Source organism: Hipposideros armiger, unplaced genomic scaffold, assembly GCF_001890085.2.
Source record: "Hipposideros armiger isolate ML-2016 unplaced genomic scaffold, ASM189008v1 scaffold_619, whole genome shotgun sequence".
Classification (NCBI taxonomy): Eukaryota; Metazoa; Chordata; class Mammalia; order Chiroptera; family Hipposideridae; genus Hipposideros; species Hipposideros armiger.
This window is the reverse complement of record NW_017731969.1, coordinates 577,572-595,451: the sequence shown is the minus strand read 5'-3', so window position 1 is coordinate 595,451 and position 17,880 is coordinate 577,572. Positions and strand designations below refer to the sequence as shown.

The window sequence follows — 17,880 nt, the reverse complement described above, 5'->3', positions numbered from 1 at the left end:
TGAAGCAACATCCTCCACAACTAGATTGAAGAACAAAAGGACAGCAACTTGTCTGTTCCCCTTTCCCCAATTCCCCAGCACTGTTCCCATCCCTCCAATTCCCCAATAAAAATCTTTAAAAAAAAAAACAAAAAAAAAACTGGCAGAATGTACATCATTGTTGAAACTGAGTAATGGATACATGGCGATTTGTAATACTGTTTTCTTTTCTCTTGAAGATGTTACAAAGATTTCCATAATCAAAAGTTAAAAAAGAAAAAGATGCCCCGAGTGGGGATAACCTCAGCAAGGTGAGAAGGGAGATGTCAAGGTCCTCGAGCAGCTAATTTCCTAGCAGACAGCCAGAGTCCCAGGTGCAGGGCCTCCACCATCCCTCACCTCTCTACCCTGGTTTCCTCAACTACAATACCTGCCTGGGTACCTCAGAGTCTTATAAAGTCTTAGAGCAGGAGGAAGTGTTCATTCCGAATATTCTGCAGCAGCAACTTCCATGCCAGGCACCAGGCTGCTGAGCTCTGTACTTCTACTCAGCTTTCACCAAGACCCATTACCAAACCTGTATGGTAGTGATTCATTAGTTGCCCATTTTACAGAAAAGCAAACTGAGGGAACATTTTATTAATCCCGTTGAGGCTTTGCTTCCCGGCAATTGTCAGTCTGGCTCAAATAAACTTTTACAAGCTTTAAAGAAAAAAGAAAAAAAAAAAGAAAAGAAAAGCAAACTGAGGCTCAGAGATAGGAAGAAATTTTGCCCATGGGGTCAAAGCAGGAAGAAGCAGAACTGGAACCTGAGTCCAGGACTTTATAACTCCAGACCCAGCTCTTCACTGCTACCCTTAAGACAATTAGAGATGACCTGAAAAAGAGTTAATTTACTAATCAGGCCAACTGACAAAACAACCTCTCCCCCAAAATTCATAACTGAGTTGGAAAATATAAAACATAAGTACAGAAAACAGATTAAATGAAACAGTATTTCAAGAAATGCCAAAGTGAGGTACTAAGACATTGGGCAAGTTCCTTAAACACTCTGCCCCAGTGTGAACTGTGAAGAGAAGGCACTGATGAAACCTCCAGGGTGGATGGAATGAACTCTTGTGGGAAGAATACCCCCAGACCATGTAAGTCAAGTGCTTAGCACCAACCTGGCCCAGAATAAATGTGTCGGGAGTAAAAACTGTCCCTGTGCAAAGACACGAGGCCAATACAGTCCTTCCAACACCAAATAAAGGGAATTGGGATATTCAAAAATCTGACCAGACATTTGGATAGCTAAGGGAATAAGGTACACATAAAGGTCCAAGGAATCCTAGTGAAAAACCAAATGGGACTTATCCCAAGACAGACAGAAAGCAACGCAAATCCAAAGAAAGGAAATTCAAAGTCCCCTAAATGCTGGAAGGAACACTTCATCCCCAAGTATGCAGCATCCACAATGGGGTTTGTCCAAGCATACACACCACTTGACAGAACACATCAAACAAAATGACCAGGGAAAAAACCCCGCCTGCTAGAAAATTCTCAGTGTCATTTTCTTTGCCTGAGTAAGCTAGCTATTCTTCCACTCCCACTCATTCTGAGAACAGTTCATGTGCTAGATAAAAGGTATCTCTCTGATCCAAGTTTCTCCTGTCAATCAACCTCTGAAATGTGCTTCTCGGCAACAAAGTTTCTTAGCCACCTTCTCACCCAACCATGCCTCAGACTGCTTAAAGCTGGAAAGCGGCTGGGTTACTCAAGGATAATTGAAATAAGACTTCTTGTTTATCTTTTTTTTTCCCAGAAAAGTCAATTTCGTTCCATTCAACAAAAGTAATAATATTTTCCTCTTAAATGACACCTGGCCTAGGACTCTAAGATTTCTTGTTCATACACCCCTAAAGAATTTCTTATGAAGAACTGCAATTATCTGTACACAACTATTTGTTAACTTCCAGTCATCTGTGGGCTCCTGGAGGGCCAAGAAGAAAGAGAGTGGAGTCAACCCCCTTCCCTGAGTTTCCCAGGGCCCAGCACAGACTGGGCAGGTGCTCAGGATATATTTTACACACACACAGCATCAATCTCTGCTATCCACAACCTCTTTGTCAATTTCATTAACACAGCCATTGGACCATTTCCCAGGCAGCAACCTGGATCACTTAAAACCCTCATGAGGTCCTAAAGGGGTTGTCTTTAGTCACAAACTCATTCACCAAGTGTTTACTGAGGGCTTCCTGATAGGCAGGAGGGTGACTGATGAGATCCCATCTTTGATGGATCGGTATACCAATAAAGCAGATGAAAGTAGCTGCCAGTCACCCCCCACGCCAGGGACGTTGCTGAGGCTGTGGTTCCCGGGACTGCTGTGGTACCCTAAGCAATGGCAGAGCCTGGAATCCCTAGGAAACCTAAGCCCTGGTGTCTGTTAGGGAAATGAGCAGGGCAACACTCCAAGCCACCTGCAATGGACATTTAGCTAAAGTGACACTCTCATCTGGGCCCAGCTTCTGTGGGTCAGGCCATAGTGAGGATGTACCAGCCACGATCCACTTCTACACCAGGCTTCAAGAGTCTCCGCTTACTTCTTATGAATGAAAATCCCTTCAACTCAAAGGTTCAAAACCCCGGGCTTGGGCCTCTACATTCCCTGGAAGGAGTGGAACCCAGGGAGGATGGAGCCACCGCAGGTCCTGGAGGGGCATTAGCACATCCCCCTCTCTTTGCTGCCAACTTTAAAGGGCATACCTGTATTCCCTCCCATTCTCTCACACCTCCGCCACAACAAAACTGACAACGACAGCTGCAGTGCAGGCACACCAGGCACATCATGCCAGTGCAGGGACCAACAAACTTTTTCTTTAAAGGGCCAGAGAGTAAACAAATTTTAGATTTGGCAGGCAGTCTATATCCCAACTTACTGTTTCGTGAAAAGCAGCCACAAGAAGATATTTATGAATGGGTGTGCCAGTGTTCCAATAAAACTTTACTTAAAATAACAGGCTGGGTGGGCTTTGGCCAAAGGGCCAGCTTGCCTGCTCCAGTCTTAGTGGCTTTCACACTTTGACCTTGACCCACATCCCCTCTTTTACATTCCTCTCAAACAAAAGTTTCACCAAGCCAAGTTAACCTTAGCTGTACTCTGCTTTTTCTATCCTCTTCCATTTGTTTTTCAAATGCAGGAGACAAATCAATAAATGGACTTCACATCCCACTAATAACCACACGCTACAGTATGAAAAATATCACAGCAGACCCGGAGGACAGCATATGGGTACAGAGCTCAGGTCTCGGTTCTAACAGGCTACCTGGGCTCTAACTCTGCCTCCATGGCCACTAGCTGTGTGACCTTGGACAAGTGACTTCTGTGTTTCAGTTCCTCAGCAGAGTGCTGAAGTGAGTTAATGCCGAAGCATTCAGAAGGCTCATGGAGGTAATCTTTGACCTTCACATGACAACTGGGCACTGTCACACCTTTGAGAAGGCCAGGAGACTTAGGAGTTGAGTAACACTCATGAGTCACTTCCGGTCGGCCTGACTCCCACGTCCACAGCCATCCACTACTCCCCACCATCTGTCTACCAGAAGAGGGCCAACCCTGGTGTGGAAACAGGCAGCATCCAGCTTTTTAAGCTTTATAGCCCCTGGAGTTTCCGGTTTCTGGGACCATCTGACAGGGACAAACAGGACAAGGGAACCACGTGCTCAGCCTAGCTGCCGAGCCAAGGTTTCTCTGGTGATCTGCCTGTGAGCTGGCCACTCAGTCTAACCTTCCAATTCATTTTAAGGCATCTACCTTGCAGTTGGGTCTCGGGAGCTGCAGAAGTAACAGCAGCCCATTACCGTGACCGGAAGCTGTACAAGGGAGGTCAGACACGGGAAGGAAATATGAGGCCTGGTAAAGGCGGTACCAACCTCTGCCCAACTCTAAATCAAGTCCTCAGGAGAGAAAGACTACTTGCACTCTCTGAAAACTTTTCTGCTCCAAGAAAAGCACAGGACAAGCCTGGCTGCTGAATGGATGAATAAAACCTGACTCAACCAAATTACCCAGGGGTGGGCAAACCCTGGAGCTGGGGCAGACCTTGCTCATTTGTCGGAGATGCTGGAGAGGGTAAAGGACTTGCTTAAGGTGATGTGACTGGTTAGCAGTGGGTGAGGTGCTAGAGCCCTGCTTCCCCTGTTCCCAGGAGGCCTACCAAGATTGCAGCACTGACTCTGATCCTAATTGCAAAAGATGAACACAGGAAGGTAGTTAGCATAAGCTAGACAGTGTGGCTTTTTTAGCATCTATAATAAGGACACTGGGCAAGCAACAAATGCCGTAAGATGGCTTCCACTTAGTTTCAACCCCAATCGGCTCCTTGCAATTGAATAAGCTGACCAGAAACCTAAGAAGTGAAAGATAAATTGAGTTCCTTCAAAAACACAGATGTTGGTCTTACTTCTGTTTACACACCAAACTGTAAGTTCTATTGGGTTGTCAGAAAAGTCATGACGTATTTTTTTCTGTTTTTCTTTGCAAAAATGCGTCACAACTTTTCCGACAACCCAATATTTAGAATTTTTCTCTAGTAGGGACAGAAGGGAGATAAAGAAACCAAGACCCAGTGAATGCCAGGCATTGTGTGGGTGCCCTGCTTATGTCCATTTTGCTGCAGTGACCCTGAGAAGCAGACGTTATCATCATTGTCCACTGTACAGTGCACGCAGGGCCAGGCCTGAGCACAAGCTTATCTGCCTCCAAAGCCCGAGCTGTTTCTTCATATCCTGTTGCCACCTCAATGTTCAGAGAATGTCAGCACTTGCCTTACAAATAGGGAGCTGAGTCACCAATTCACACACACATGAAATGACAAAGAAATACACACGAGAAAGATCCTCTATCCAGAGCAATCTGGCTAGAAGAAACTATGCTCCAAGCAAAATAACCTGTGTTCTGCTAAAAAATTATTTCAATAGCAGGATGCAAAGTCGTCTACAACGAGCAAGAGGCCATGCCTTTATTATCATCAACTGATTGAGAGCCAAAAATTGATTGAAAAACTGCCCACGTTACCTTGTATCATTACTAAGTCAATGAAATAACCTCGCACAATGTCTCTAAGACTGCATCTTCGTGAACTACCCAAAGCAAGAGAGGTTTGCAACGAACACTAGGCAGGTACATTTGGAAAGCCAATCCATGAATTCTGGCTTCCCTGGAACGATGGTTTACCTTATCCAAATGAAATTTCTTTGCAACCAGGACAAAGAGGCAGCTTTTCTGCTTTTTCCATTAAGTTTTAATTATGAAATCAACCTTAAACCATTTATTCTGACAGGATTCCCTCCACCTATGCTGTTACGGGTCCTTGAAATCAGCTTATTAAATACCAACTGCCAGGAATCTCAGAAACCATCCTTTTCTCTCCTATTGTGTCAGTGGGCATGCTGCCAAGGTACAGGCGAGTGCTTTGCTCATTTAGAAACTCAGCCATTTAACTTACTAGTTGCTCTGAATTATTTTCTTCTGTTACTCAACTTCCCAACCTGGGTCAGAACCAGTCACTCCAGGACTAGAAAATGTCCACAGGGACCAAAATTAGGTTCTCTGGACTGTGGTTTGACCTAAAGCTATCCACGGAGACTTGGAAATAGTTTCAGGAGCAATTTTCACCACAGAGGTATTTACAGTAACTGGATCTGCCCTATACAAGATGGCTCTGGGACTCAACAGCCACAAAAACGTAAGAGAAGTGAAACAAGTAAGGCAACCCTGAGACATCCATTCTCCTACCAAGGAAGGAGAAAAGATCTGAGAGAAAGGAGCAGAGGTCAAGACATTATTAAATGATAAACTACTGAACCAGCCCAATATGAAATTGTCTCCATTCAAATGGACAGGAACACACAGACTCAGTCAACCGTTAATCTCTAACTTGCCAGGTAGTCAACAGCTGGGAAAGCCTTCATTTCCACAGGTGCAAAACAGTTTTCCCCTGGGATCAGCCTTCCTGGCTAAAGAAAAGCCACCATTGTGGCTTTTGAAAATAGCTCTACATAAAAAAAAATAATAATCTGGCTTGTCAGGAATCAAAAATTTCAACCTTCAGAGCAAATCAAAATGCTTCCTAGAAGACAGGACAGACTGAATTAGAAAGCCCTTTTGGGGAATCCTATTTTTTTTTTCCTTTGAAGAGCAAATTTGAGGGGAGTAAGGAAAAAAAAGGGGGTTTTAGAACTCCAATATTCATGTTTTCCTGGTCACAACTGACTTTGTTTCTACTGGGAGATTTTTATTTGCTTTCAGATTAAACTTCTCCCCAGAGAATATAAAAATTTTCAAGATTACAAATATATAAGAGTTGCTGTTAAATCAGGGATTCTGAGTGACACCCTTTTTTTTTTTTTTTGCAACATCCATTAATGTGAATTTTAACTAATACTGGTACATCAGTTTGGGGGGAAAAAAGGCAGTACTGTGACATTTCAAAAACAATGGCTACCAAAATAGTTTGACATAATTACTAGGGTTTCTTGGATTTGATAGGTGAGATTCCTTTGAGAACGAAAAAAACAATAAACCCTTATGTTGATATGCCTGAGCACTTTTCAAATGTTTAGGGAAATATTTTCAAATTCAATAAATAAATGATTGCTCAAATTTTCACTTACAAAAAAAATCCCATTTTCTTAATATTTCATTTTAAAAGTAAAGTTAAATAAGCATCCTTCTACAACTTGGTAGCTCTTGAAACTTGGAAGATTCATCTGTTAGCATCCAGTTTCTGCCCTTGGCTCCTGGAGGAGGAATTTCACAAAAGGAGGGGAAACTTTAAAGGCAATTCATTTTCGGCTGACCCTGCGCACTGGATAGTGTGTTCAGTTTGTGCTTCAGACATTTTTTGCAGGATACTGTACTGTGTGGACACTTCTTCCTCCCACAACTGATTTTACATACCTAAGATCACCACTTCCCAGGAGTTAAGTTGTGAACACATTGAGAGGAAGAACAAGTGGTCCACTGAACTGCAATTTACATGTTTCCTCATCTGAATGTGAGTGAACTTTTGTCTTCTCCTAAGAACTGGAAAAAAGGAAACAGGGTCTTTTGGAGGGGAAGAGGGCTGTGTGTTAAAAAGCTTTCTCTAACAAAGTATGTCAGGAACCAAGAGTGGGCAAGAGGAAAAATGGAACTTCAACGTGTTTTGTCTTTTAACAGGAGAACTTATGCTTGTAAAACACATCAGAAGTACAGTGTTTGGTTCTGCAAGTCATTTCTGTTGCTGTTTTTTCTTTGTACGTGTAGGAGAGGGGGGACTTGGGGCTGAAGGAAGTGTTCTCTCCACCATGACTGGGCGTGTAACACGTTTGCATCAACTTTTCACGGTCAGGCATGTGCTTTCGAACAAAGGAACAGTGGAGACAGGGAGAGGAGATGGGGGCTTGACACATTTTACAGATTTGGTGCTTAAACAGTACTTTACAAATGACTTGCTTAATTTAAACGTCCATCACCATTGGAGTAAAATGAGAAAATTGGATCTACTTGAACCACAATCTTTTTTGGGGAGTAGGGGCTGAGGGGAGGGAGAACATTAACTTGAAACCAAGTATCATAAACCAAATTCAGTAAACTTGTCTCCTACAAATGGACTTGAAGTATCCACTTTCTTCAAAGGTGAAGGCTGGAGACAATGCAATGGATTGAAATGACAAGAGGGATACCAAGGGCTTGAAAACATAGGGCCTTTTACATAAGTTTTTGTCATGTTACAGTAACACACTTTTTTTGGGAGAAAACTGTGTACGTCATATTTTACAAATTAAACATTGAAAGGATGTGCAAGTCTAAAAGGGCTCAACAGGGTTAGAATCCTGATTTGAACATATAAATTCACTCTCTCAAGCATCACTTTGGTCTAAAGGTGAGGAGGAAGGCAGGCAGGAAAGGGACAAAAAGAGGGAGATAATTGAATTACTCAATAAAAGAAGCTACTTACCATCCCAACCCATTGTAAGACATACACTTCTGACATAAGAGAACTCCTTAGAGGTCGAATAAAGCGTGTAAGCACCTTTGAGTAATGCACCTGCCCCCAAGAGGGGGCCCGGAAGCCCAACGTGGGCTTAGCGAACAGACCTTTGCTAATCTGTTTATTTCCTTGAACTGGAGTCAGGCTGCGATGGGCTGCGATTCCCAGGACGATACATTTAATTAGAACAAAACAGAACAAAACAAAAAAAAGATTTTGTAAAAGCTCACCAAACTGCTGCACTTGTGTCTCTGAATGTGGGTGGCATTTCTTTTAAAAGGCAAAATATGGTCTGTGAAGGAGAAAGGGAGAAGGGGAGGTGGGAGTGGGGAGAAGGGGCCGTGGTGCCTGGCAGGGAAGCCCTGGCTAAGACGCCTGTCTAGAGGAGGGTCCTCAGCGACTCCCCAGCCGGGACTGCGCTCCCGGCAGCCCTATCCTATGTCCAGCGCGTTCTTTCCCTCCCCACCCCCACTCCCTCCAAGACTCGCTTTTCTGTCGGCAGAAACCCTCCTTCCATTTCCAAATCCACTAACTACCTCTTCCCCTGCCCCACCAGGAAAGGGTGGGCGAACACTGCACCCCAACCTTGTGCTGGAGCAAGGGAAACGGGGCCCCAACCTCGCCCTGAAACGCGCGGAGTTGGCCCCTTTATCACCCTCCAGAGAAGGGCGTGGGGCGAACCCATTTCGCACTTAATAAACGGGAGGGGGGGCACTCCCCTTTCACCCCCTGCCAAAGCACGCAAACCTCGTTTTCTTTCCCGGAAAGGATGGCGCCCCAATTTAACCCGAAAGAGGAGGGAACCAACTTCCTCTCCCCTCCAAGGCAGGGAAACCTCTCCCGCCCTCCCCAAAAAACCGCATCACCTACCTAAGAAAATCAAGAGGTCCCTTCCCTTTAAATAAAAGCATGGGGGTCTTCTCCCCCCAAAAGAGGCAGGGGCTTCCATCAGAGGCTACAGATCCCCCCATCTTTTTTGCCCTCTAGGGAACAGCTAGGAAACACCTCCCGCCAAAAAAAAAAGGCGCGAGAGCCCCCACCCAAAGGACCCCCCAGTAGGAGGATGGAGAAAGGACTCAACAAATCGCCACTTTCTACCTCCTAAGAAAGCTAGGGTACCTCTCCGAATAGGGCTGGGCAGACCTCCCCCAGAAGAAAGGATACTGTCAGGGGCTGGGAGACCCCCAACTCCAAAACCCCTAAGAGCGGGGCTGTTGCTCGAGATCCCCCTAAAAAAGGTCCGGGGCCCCTCCCCCATCCCCTTCCCCGAAGCCAGGCGACGGGCAGGCGGGCCCGTTGCTGCCAGCTCCGGGCGCAGAGCAGCCAGGACCCCCGTGGGCCTCCGCAGCCCACCCCCCCCGGCGCCCCCTCCCCAGGGCGGGCAGGCGGGCGCGGGGGGTCCGAGGGGCGCCTCCTCACCTTCCCCTCAGCATGGCGCCCAAAAAAGACAGAGCGAGAGCGAGGGAGAGCGGGCGAGCGCCGCGAGGGGGGGGAAACGCATGAGGCCAGGAGAGAAAGCAAGCGAGAAAGAGCGAGCGAGCGAGAGACACCCACCGACCCCGCCCTTCCTCCTCCTCCTCCTCCTCCGCGGCCCGGCCCAACATGGCGGCCGCCCCCCTTCCTCCTCCTCCTCCTCCTCCTCCTCCTCTTCCTCCCCCCGGGGACGCTGCCCCGGCCGGGCCGGGGGCCTGACCTGTCGTCAGGGAGCGGGAGGCGGTGGTGGAGGAGGTGCGGGGTGGCCGGGCAGGCGTCGGGGGAACACGGAGGAGGCGAAGGCGTTGATGATGGCGGCGGCGGCGATGGCGGCGGCGGCGACTCTGATGGTGGCGGCGGGGGGGTCCCGGGCGCGGCCTCCATAGTTCCTTTGGGGGGGAGGGGATGTTAATGCACGAAAAAGGACTGCTTGGGCGTGGCGGGAGGGGCACACTTCAGCTCTGATGGCTCCTGATAGGAATGGGTATATATTTTTTCGGTTTCGGAATCACCTTTGTGCCGACCTCCGCGTAGGCCGCGCGGCCTAGGCTTCGGCGGGACGCTCGCCGCCTGCTTTCTCCGCAGCCCGCCCCGGGGGTCACTCGCTCACGGGCGCAGAGCCCTCATCGGGGCGAGAGCCCCCCCACACGCACCCCCGCGGGCCCGGGAGTGGGAGACCCGGGGGACACGGACACTGGTGGGTGGTTGGGTGTAATTAGCGCGGGCCCCGCGCGATGGAGCAAGCGAGAGGGAAGGGGGAAGAGGAGAGCGAGCGAGGGGGGTTTAAAAGAAAAAAAAAAGATTTTAGGAAGAGAGAAACGGGCGGCGGAGACCGGCCGACTGTCTGTCTGTCTGCTCGCCCTGGGTGCCCCGGCTGCCCGGCCCCCGCCGCAGTCAGAAATTCACACAAAATGGCGGCGCAGCCCGGACGGGCTGGAAAGCTGAGGCGGGAGGAAGGGCGATGTGGGAGGGGGAACTGGGAGGTGGAGGCCGCGTCACGTGGAGGAGAGGGGTACTGACCACTCGCCCGAAGGGCGGCGGAAAGACCCGAAGGGAGAAATGAGGCCGAGGAAGGCGGAAATAGCCGAAAGGAGCTGAGCGGGAGATGGGGAGAGGCGGAAAGAGCCGAAGGTGGGCCACGGGGTGGAGCTAAAGGAAAAAAAAGGGAGGCCCTAGGGAGGCGGAAGTAGCCGAAGCGGGTCGGGACTGGGAAACAAGGAACTGAGGTGATCCGCAAAGATCCGAAGGTGGCATCGGTGTGGGTGGCAGGAGGCGGAAACAGCCGAAAGAGGCCGCGCGGGGGTAATGGGGTTTAGAAGGAAGGAGCCAAAAGGCAGGCTAGCGAGGCGATTAATTAAAGGAGTAAAATATTTTGAGGAATTCGCCCGAGAGCAAGCGGGAGGAACCGAAAATTACTAGCTTGAGGGAAGGCGGGAAGAGTCGAAAGTTTTAGGTGGGAGAATGGGAAGGAAGGAATTCGGGCTACGGAGAGAAAAAAAATAACCTAAAGCCGGAGGCACGAGTGCTGGAGTTGTAGGCTTCCGGAGAATGGGAGGATGAAGCTGAGTAGAGCACGCCCGGAGATGATGTCATTAGAGACCTCGGTCAGTGACGTCATCCCTGGGCGGTGCAGGAAGGGCGGGCCTTGGTAGTTTAAGAATCTGATGTGTGGTAGGTGGAAGGCTCTCAAACGCTGAACTTGGAAGCGCTGACCGGGTTCAAACAGTACAAGAACGTAAAATCCTTTGGCCCTCACAGGTATACTCAGGGGAGCTACTATGCCCATTTAACGGGTAGAGTGAACCTTGGTATTTAAGTAATTGGCTCAAGGTTATAGGATTAGCTATAAGCACAGCAAAATCTTTAATCAGAGCTGGCATATCTATTGCCTCCTGGGGTAGTCTGTGGACCTCTGGTAAACCTCAATAGGAGGCATGCACCCTGAGGTTTTATAAAAAGTCATGGCCTCTTGTTCTGAAAATTAGCTCTTGGCTTATTCATAGGTTCTATGAGAACCGAATGACTGGCCACAGAATCCCAGGTGATGGTGCATTATCGGATGCACCAAGTGATGAAGTGGGAGGCCCAGCATAACTTCATCATCACTTGGAAATGTTATCTTGGTGGTTCTGAACTCAAACAGGTAGTGTGAATAAGGTCTCTACATCCAGTGTCACACTTCCCAGCCACTGGTGGCCGATTGATCCCAGTGGATCCAATTTGCCTTCATTGGAATAATCATTTAATGAGAATTGGTGTTATTTTTTTCTGCCCCCATCTGCCCTATTTCTGTCAGTATTACCATCCCTGGACTTTATTTACTATCTTGTTTTCTCAGTATAATTTTTTTAAAGTTAAAAACATGACCATGACACAAAAAAAGTGTGAGTATGCATCAAAGATGTTATTTAACGCATTAATGAGAGAACAAGCTGAAAAATAAAGCTGGTTCAAGGGAGGGCCTTGAGGGATGGGTATGGATAGACAGTGAAAAAAAAAAGAATGCTGGAATTAGGTTGGAAAGGTTGATACAAAACTGGTCAATGTGTTTTCTGCCAGACAAAAATCATTCAAAACTTGAGAATCTTCCATAACTTGACCACATCTATACCCTAATCAACAATTAAATAGTAAGTCAAAGTAACAACTAGAATGTCCAAAAGTCTTGGTAGACATTATTCTACTATGGCACTGAAAAAGCATGGCGAAATCTTGTCTGCTGGGATTTGCTAGTCTTTTCATTTTCCTCATTACCTAAAAGCAGATGGCTTTCTAGGATTGTGGAATGGACTGTTAGCTTCAGAGATGGCACCAGTTGAAGACCACACCTTGAAAGGACAGGATGCTGTCCTAGATGTGGTCTGTGTTCTCAACCAGTGTTGTTTTGTCCATAACTAGAATATGTGGAGTTCATAAATCGAGGTATAGAACAACATCTTTCACAATTACACATAACGACCTACTTAGAGTAATTATTCCTTTTCATTCCCATAATCCTGCTCTTCTAGCTTTTGGTGTGTTAAAGATACCTTTTTTGGACAATTTTGTTATGAACACGTGTCAACATTTTATTATAATCATGGCACATGCAAGGAAAAAAGGTCTCTTATAGGCCAATTAAAAGATTTACTCATGGTAGGGATGTTTTATTTGACAAGAAAAAATATTCTGAGATGTCCTAAATTAAATTAAGCAGGCTGGAAGTTGGAAGGAAGAGATAAGAGAGGTTAATCAGTTAACAACTGCAGGGCAAAAACCAACAAAAGTCTGCTTACATTCCTGAATGTACTAATGTACGTTGAAATTTTGAATTAACTTCCAGGTGGCTATTTCTGAGATTATCTAGAGAGAGAAGAGCCAAAGCAGCTGGTGTCTGCCAGTTGGAGAATTGTTTGGTGTGGGAGTAGAGTGACCAGAATAGAGGAGAAACACAGGAGTTCCCTTAGAACCACTTTGGAAAAGAGACTGGCCATATCAACTATAGCTGAATATATGCCTACATTATGATTCAACAATTCCCCCCAAAAGTATACATCCAACAGAAAGAAACGCACACCAAAAAGTATGAACAAGAACGTTCATAGCAACACTATTTGAAATAGCCCCTAACTGGGAACTACCTAAATGCCCATCAATAAGAGAAAGACAAATTGTTGTGTAGTCACCACTTTTGAGAATCCCTGGATCACTGAGTTAGAAGACCCAAATGGCAGAGTCCTTTGTACTATATCTTGTACCAGCTAGAAAACTTTTTCTTGCACGGGGCCCCAGCAGCCGTAGCACTTTCTTTGCTGATGAGTGAGAGCAAGTCTCCTAAGTATGATACAAGTTGCCTCCAAAATTCCAAGAGGGCCACCAAACACTGTGGGGTTTTTGTTTTGTTTTTTAGTGGGTGGGGGTGGGGGGTGTTTAGGTGCAAGTTTCAGCAACTTACCCTTTCTTTTGGAAAGAAAAAATGCCAACATACCTCTTCTTCTGGATCTCCAAAACATCTTTGAGCTGTCAGGTCCTTGTATTTTTCTGAGAGGGAACCTTCTGTAATGCCCATGAGCATGACCAATGCTTCCATGGTACCTGTTTCTTTCTACTCTTGGAACATCATTAATCTGGCAAAGGACTTTATTTGCGCTATGGATAAACAGTCCATTACAGAGAAGACACGCTTCAGAGTGTGGAAGAAAAACCAGCAGCTGGCTCCAATCTCTGGAAACCCCTGGGGAAGAAAGCGAGGCATTATGGTGTGTTGGATCCTGCTGCCAACTCAGTAACTATTTCCCCTTTCTTCCCTGCTAACCTAACCCTAGTTTTAGTTAGGGAAGATGGAGAATAATCAAGTCCAGGCTAGGAGATAATCTTTGCTTGGTCTGTCTGGTTCTTAAGAGGTGATGTTGCCCCCTAGAGGACACTTTGGAAATTATTGAGGGAAATTAATTTTGGTTGTCAACTGGTTCTCAAAGGGACGGTATTGCTCCCTTGGGGGCATTTTAGAAATTTGAGGGGAGTTTTTTGGGCATTACAATAATGAGTGGGTTGTTACTGGCACTTAGAAGACAGGGTCCGTGGTTGATAGAATGTCCTGCGACATGACATTGGTATTGAATGATCACCTAATGAACGAAGTTAATGGTAGTTCCTAAATAATGGAAAGAACAATTTATAGTAAGTTATATTAAGCTGTAATGCTGAATTATTCCAGTTCTTTTGGAATTGTGAGCATAGGAAAGTCATGGTAGACTCTTGGGAATTTACAAGATGTATATCACTGCTTTTGTGTAATGAGAATGTTTTGGAATAGAGGTGGCCGTTGCACAACATGGTGAGTGTGCTAAATGCCACTGAATTATTCACTTTAAAGTGGTTAATTTTATGTTACATGAATTTCACCTCAATGAAAAATGCTTAAGAACATATATATATATATATATATATATATATATATATATATCCGAAACTTGAGAATATACCAGTACATTACATTTTCCCTGTAAGCTTTGGAAAAGTATAAGGGGGAAGAGAGAAAGGGGACACTTTAGATGTTTAATGAGTCAAGAAGTGCAGGAGAAAATAATTTATAGAGCAGTTAGCTTTATTTTCAGGGTTCTTTTTCACAAAGTGATCATTTTACAAGAGTTAATGCATACTCACAGATAATGGCTGCAGTCACTCCATAACCAATTACAAATGACTACATGCCATGGATCTTCAGGGTCACTTTCAAGGTCAATCTATTGACTAATCATTTAACACTATGGATCTATTTTAGCTCTTCAAAATAGTTTGACTCCTCTTCTTTTTCTTTTTATGATCCATGTACATTTCATTTTAATAATACAAGGCAACTCAGCAAAAGTGTTTATTTCCAAAGTCTATCTAAAAGACACTTGAGCCGCTGAGCTGCCAACAGGTGGCAGGATGGCTCAGCTAAAAAAATAATAATAAATAAATAAATAAAAGACACTTGATATAGCCATCTACTGCCTGGTCATTCCATGACTTCTAAACATCTTTTCCACACAGAGAAGTTATTTGATCCTGTTATTGGCCTTTTCCCCGAGACCAGGAAGTATCACAGCACAGTGCAATATCTTTGGATTCAAAACTTTAAAATGAGAGTTTAAAAACCTTTTTATTATGGAAAACTTAAACATACAAAAATGAAAGAGTAAAATGAACCCTCATGTACCCATTACCCAACTTCAGTGATCATAAACTCATAGCCAGGCTCAGTTCCTTACTCCCAAGCACTGACCACCCTCCAATTCTGCTAGATTTAATCCAAATCCCAGAGTTATTACATCTAGTTAGCTAGCTCCCCACACAGACATGTAAAATTTAATTCTACATGTCACTATATATTTAACAATATCCACTCATACCTTACTAGGTTAAATAGTGTTTCCCTCCCTACAAATTCATGGCCTTACATGGAACCTCAGAATGTGACCTCACATGGAAATAGGACCATTGAAGGTATAATTAATTCAATTAGATGAGGTCACAATGAAGTAGGGTGGGCCCTTAATCCAATATGGCATCATAAGAAGGGCCCACCCTAACAATCTCATCTTAACTTGACCTTCCAAATTAGGTCACTTTCATAGGTAGCAGGGATTAGGACTTGAACATATTTTATAGGAGGACACAGTTCTACCCATAACACCTTTTATAGGTGAAAATTCATCAATCTGTATAGTTAAATATTTTTATTTTATTATAGGTGTTACACTTTTATTAAAACCTATTAGTTTAATCACTTGATTCCCTAAAGTTCCTACTCTAACCAGTAGCCGGTGTCTACAGAATGAGCTAGAAAGTGTGATTAAAAGTTTTACAGAGGGGGCCTGCCGAGTGGCGCATTGGTTGAGTTGGCTTGAGACATCAGTTCTGAGCAGCAGGGCCCCGGTTCAGATCCCACAAGAGGGCCAGAGACGCTGTGCCCTTTACAGCTAAGATGGTGAACAACAGCTTGACCTGGAGCTGGGCTGCTATGAGTTGCCGAAGTCGGCGTAGGCTGCCGCCACTGCTGCAGTGGGCTGCCTTGAGGTACCGTGAGTGGCAGGCAGCCAGCGTGAGCTGCCAGCAACCCCAAGAGCTGCCATGAGCTGCCGTGAGCGGCCGTCCAATGGCCGGCGAGCAACTGCCTCATCCGGGAAGAGCTCTGTGATAATACCAACATGAGCTAGTGAAGCGATGTCCTCCACAACTAGACTGAGAAACAAAAGGACAGCAACTCGTCTGTTCCCCTTCCCCGATTCCCCAATAAAATCTTTAAAAAAAAAAAAAGTTGTACAGAGCTGTGAAAAATATTCAGAGCTCAGTCTGATGTCTTAAACATCCCTAAGAGTTAAGTGGTCCTAACAGAAAGAACAGGAAAAGACTAGAATGAACAGCACACAGATCTTTGTTCTATGGTTCTCCCCCGACTGCATTTTAGAATCATCTGGGGAGCATTTTTTAGAAATCCGAATGTCTCAGCTCCACCCAGACCAATTAATCAGTCTCTGAAGGAGGGGCCTGGGCACTATACTTGCTGAAAAGCTCTCCAGATAATTCTAATGTGCAGGTGGGATTGAGAACCATTGGCTTGGTTAATGGTGAGCAGTCACCTGGGTGGAGGTAATTATGTAATCCTTAAACCCAGGAGCCTGATCCACTGAATAACTGCTCTCCACCCGTTTTAAGTTACAAAGTCTCACTTTGGGCAGCTGTTCTAATTAGATGTCGAAAAATGAACTGCCCCATGGGTAAATAAATACCTAGGAGACTGAACACAGGGTCTCAAAGAGATACTGGTATACACATGTTCACAGCAGCATTATTCATCATAGTTAAAAGGTAGAAGCAACCCAAGTATCTTATCGATGGATGAGTGGATAAACAAAATGTGGTATATACATACAATGGAATATATTCAGCCTTAAAAAGGAAGGAAATTCTGACACATGCTACACACATACATGAAACTTGTGGACATTATGCTAAGTGAAATAAGCCAGTCACAAAAAGACAAATATTGTATGATTTCATTTATGTGAGATATCTAGAATAGGCAATCTTGTAGAAACTTAAGTAAAATGGTGGTTGCCAGGGGCTGGGTGGAGAGAGAAATGGGTCGGGGTGTTTTGTTTTGTTTTTATAGTTATTTAATAGATAAGAGTTTCAGTTTTGCAAGGTGAACAAGTTTTGGGAATTGGCTGCACAACAATGTAAATTATACCGTTAGAAATGGGTAAGACAGTACATTTTATGTTATGTGTATTTTACCACAATTAAAAAAAAATGCTCTGGGGCCAGCCGAGTGACGCGTTGGTTAAGAGCTGACTTGGGACGCCAGAGGGCCCCGGTTCGGATCCCACATATGAGGGCCAGTGACACTGCCCTCTACAGCTAAGATGCTGAACAATAGCTCAACCTGGAGCTGGGCTGCAGTGAGTCACCAGCGACGGCGTAGGTGGCAGCCCCTGCTGCAATGGGTTGCCATGGGCTACCGTGTGTAGCCAGCAGCCGCAGTGAGCGGCTGTCCAGAAGCCGGCGACTGATCTGACTCGCCCGGGAAGAGCGCAATGATGGTGCCAACTTGGACCAGTGAAGCAACATTCTCCACAGCTAGACTGAAGAACAAAAGGACAGCAACTTGTCTGTTCCCCTTCCCCCAATTCCCCAATAAAAATCTTAAAAAAAAAATGCTCTGAGGGCTGGCTGAGTGGCTCAGTTGGTAAGAGTGCGAGCTCTGACAACAGGATCGCCGGTTTGATTCCCACATGGGCCAGTGAGCTGCGTCCGAGCTGAGCTGCTGCTGAGCTGCCAACAGGTGGCAGGATGGCTCAGCTGGTGAGAGCACGTACTCCTAACAACAAGGTTGCCAGTTTGACTCTCGCGTGAGATGGTGGGCTATGCCCACCCGCAACTA

General features: G+C 45.6%; 1 protein-coding gene across 1 annotated transcript in view; it reads right to left on the bottom strand.

The window, feature by feature from the left end:
- ZC3H4 (zinc finger CCCH-type containing 4) overlaps positions 1-11,904 on the bottom strand; it is a 41,805-nt gene extending 29,901 nt beyond the window's left edge. The window contains exons 1-2 of the mRNA XM_019625213.1: positions 9,983-11,904; positions 9,691-9,859 (exon numbers count right to left, since the gene is read on the bottom strand). Of these exons, the coding sequence (XP_019480758.1) occupies positions 9,691-9,854 (164 nt within the window). The 5' untranslated portion in view covers positions 9,855-9,859; positions 9,983-11,904. The remainder of the gene's footprint in view (positions 1-9,690; positions 9,860-9,982) is intronic.
- Between the last annotated feature and the right edge of the window lie 5,976 nt (positions 11,905-17,880).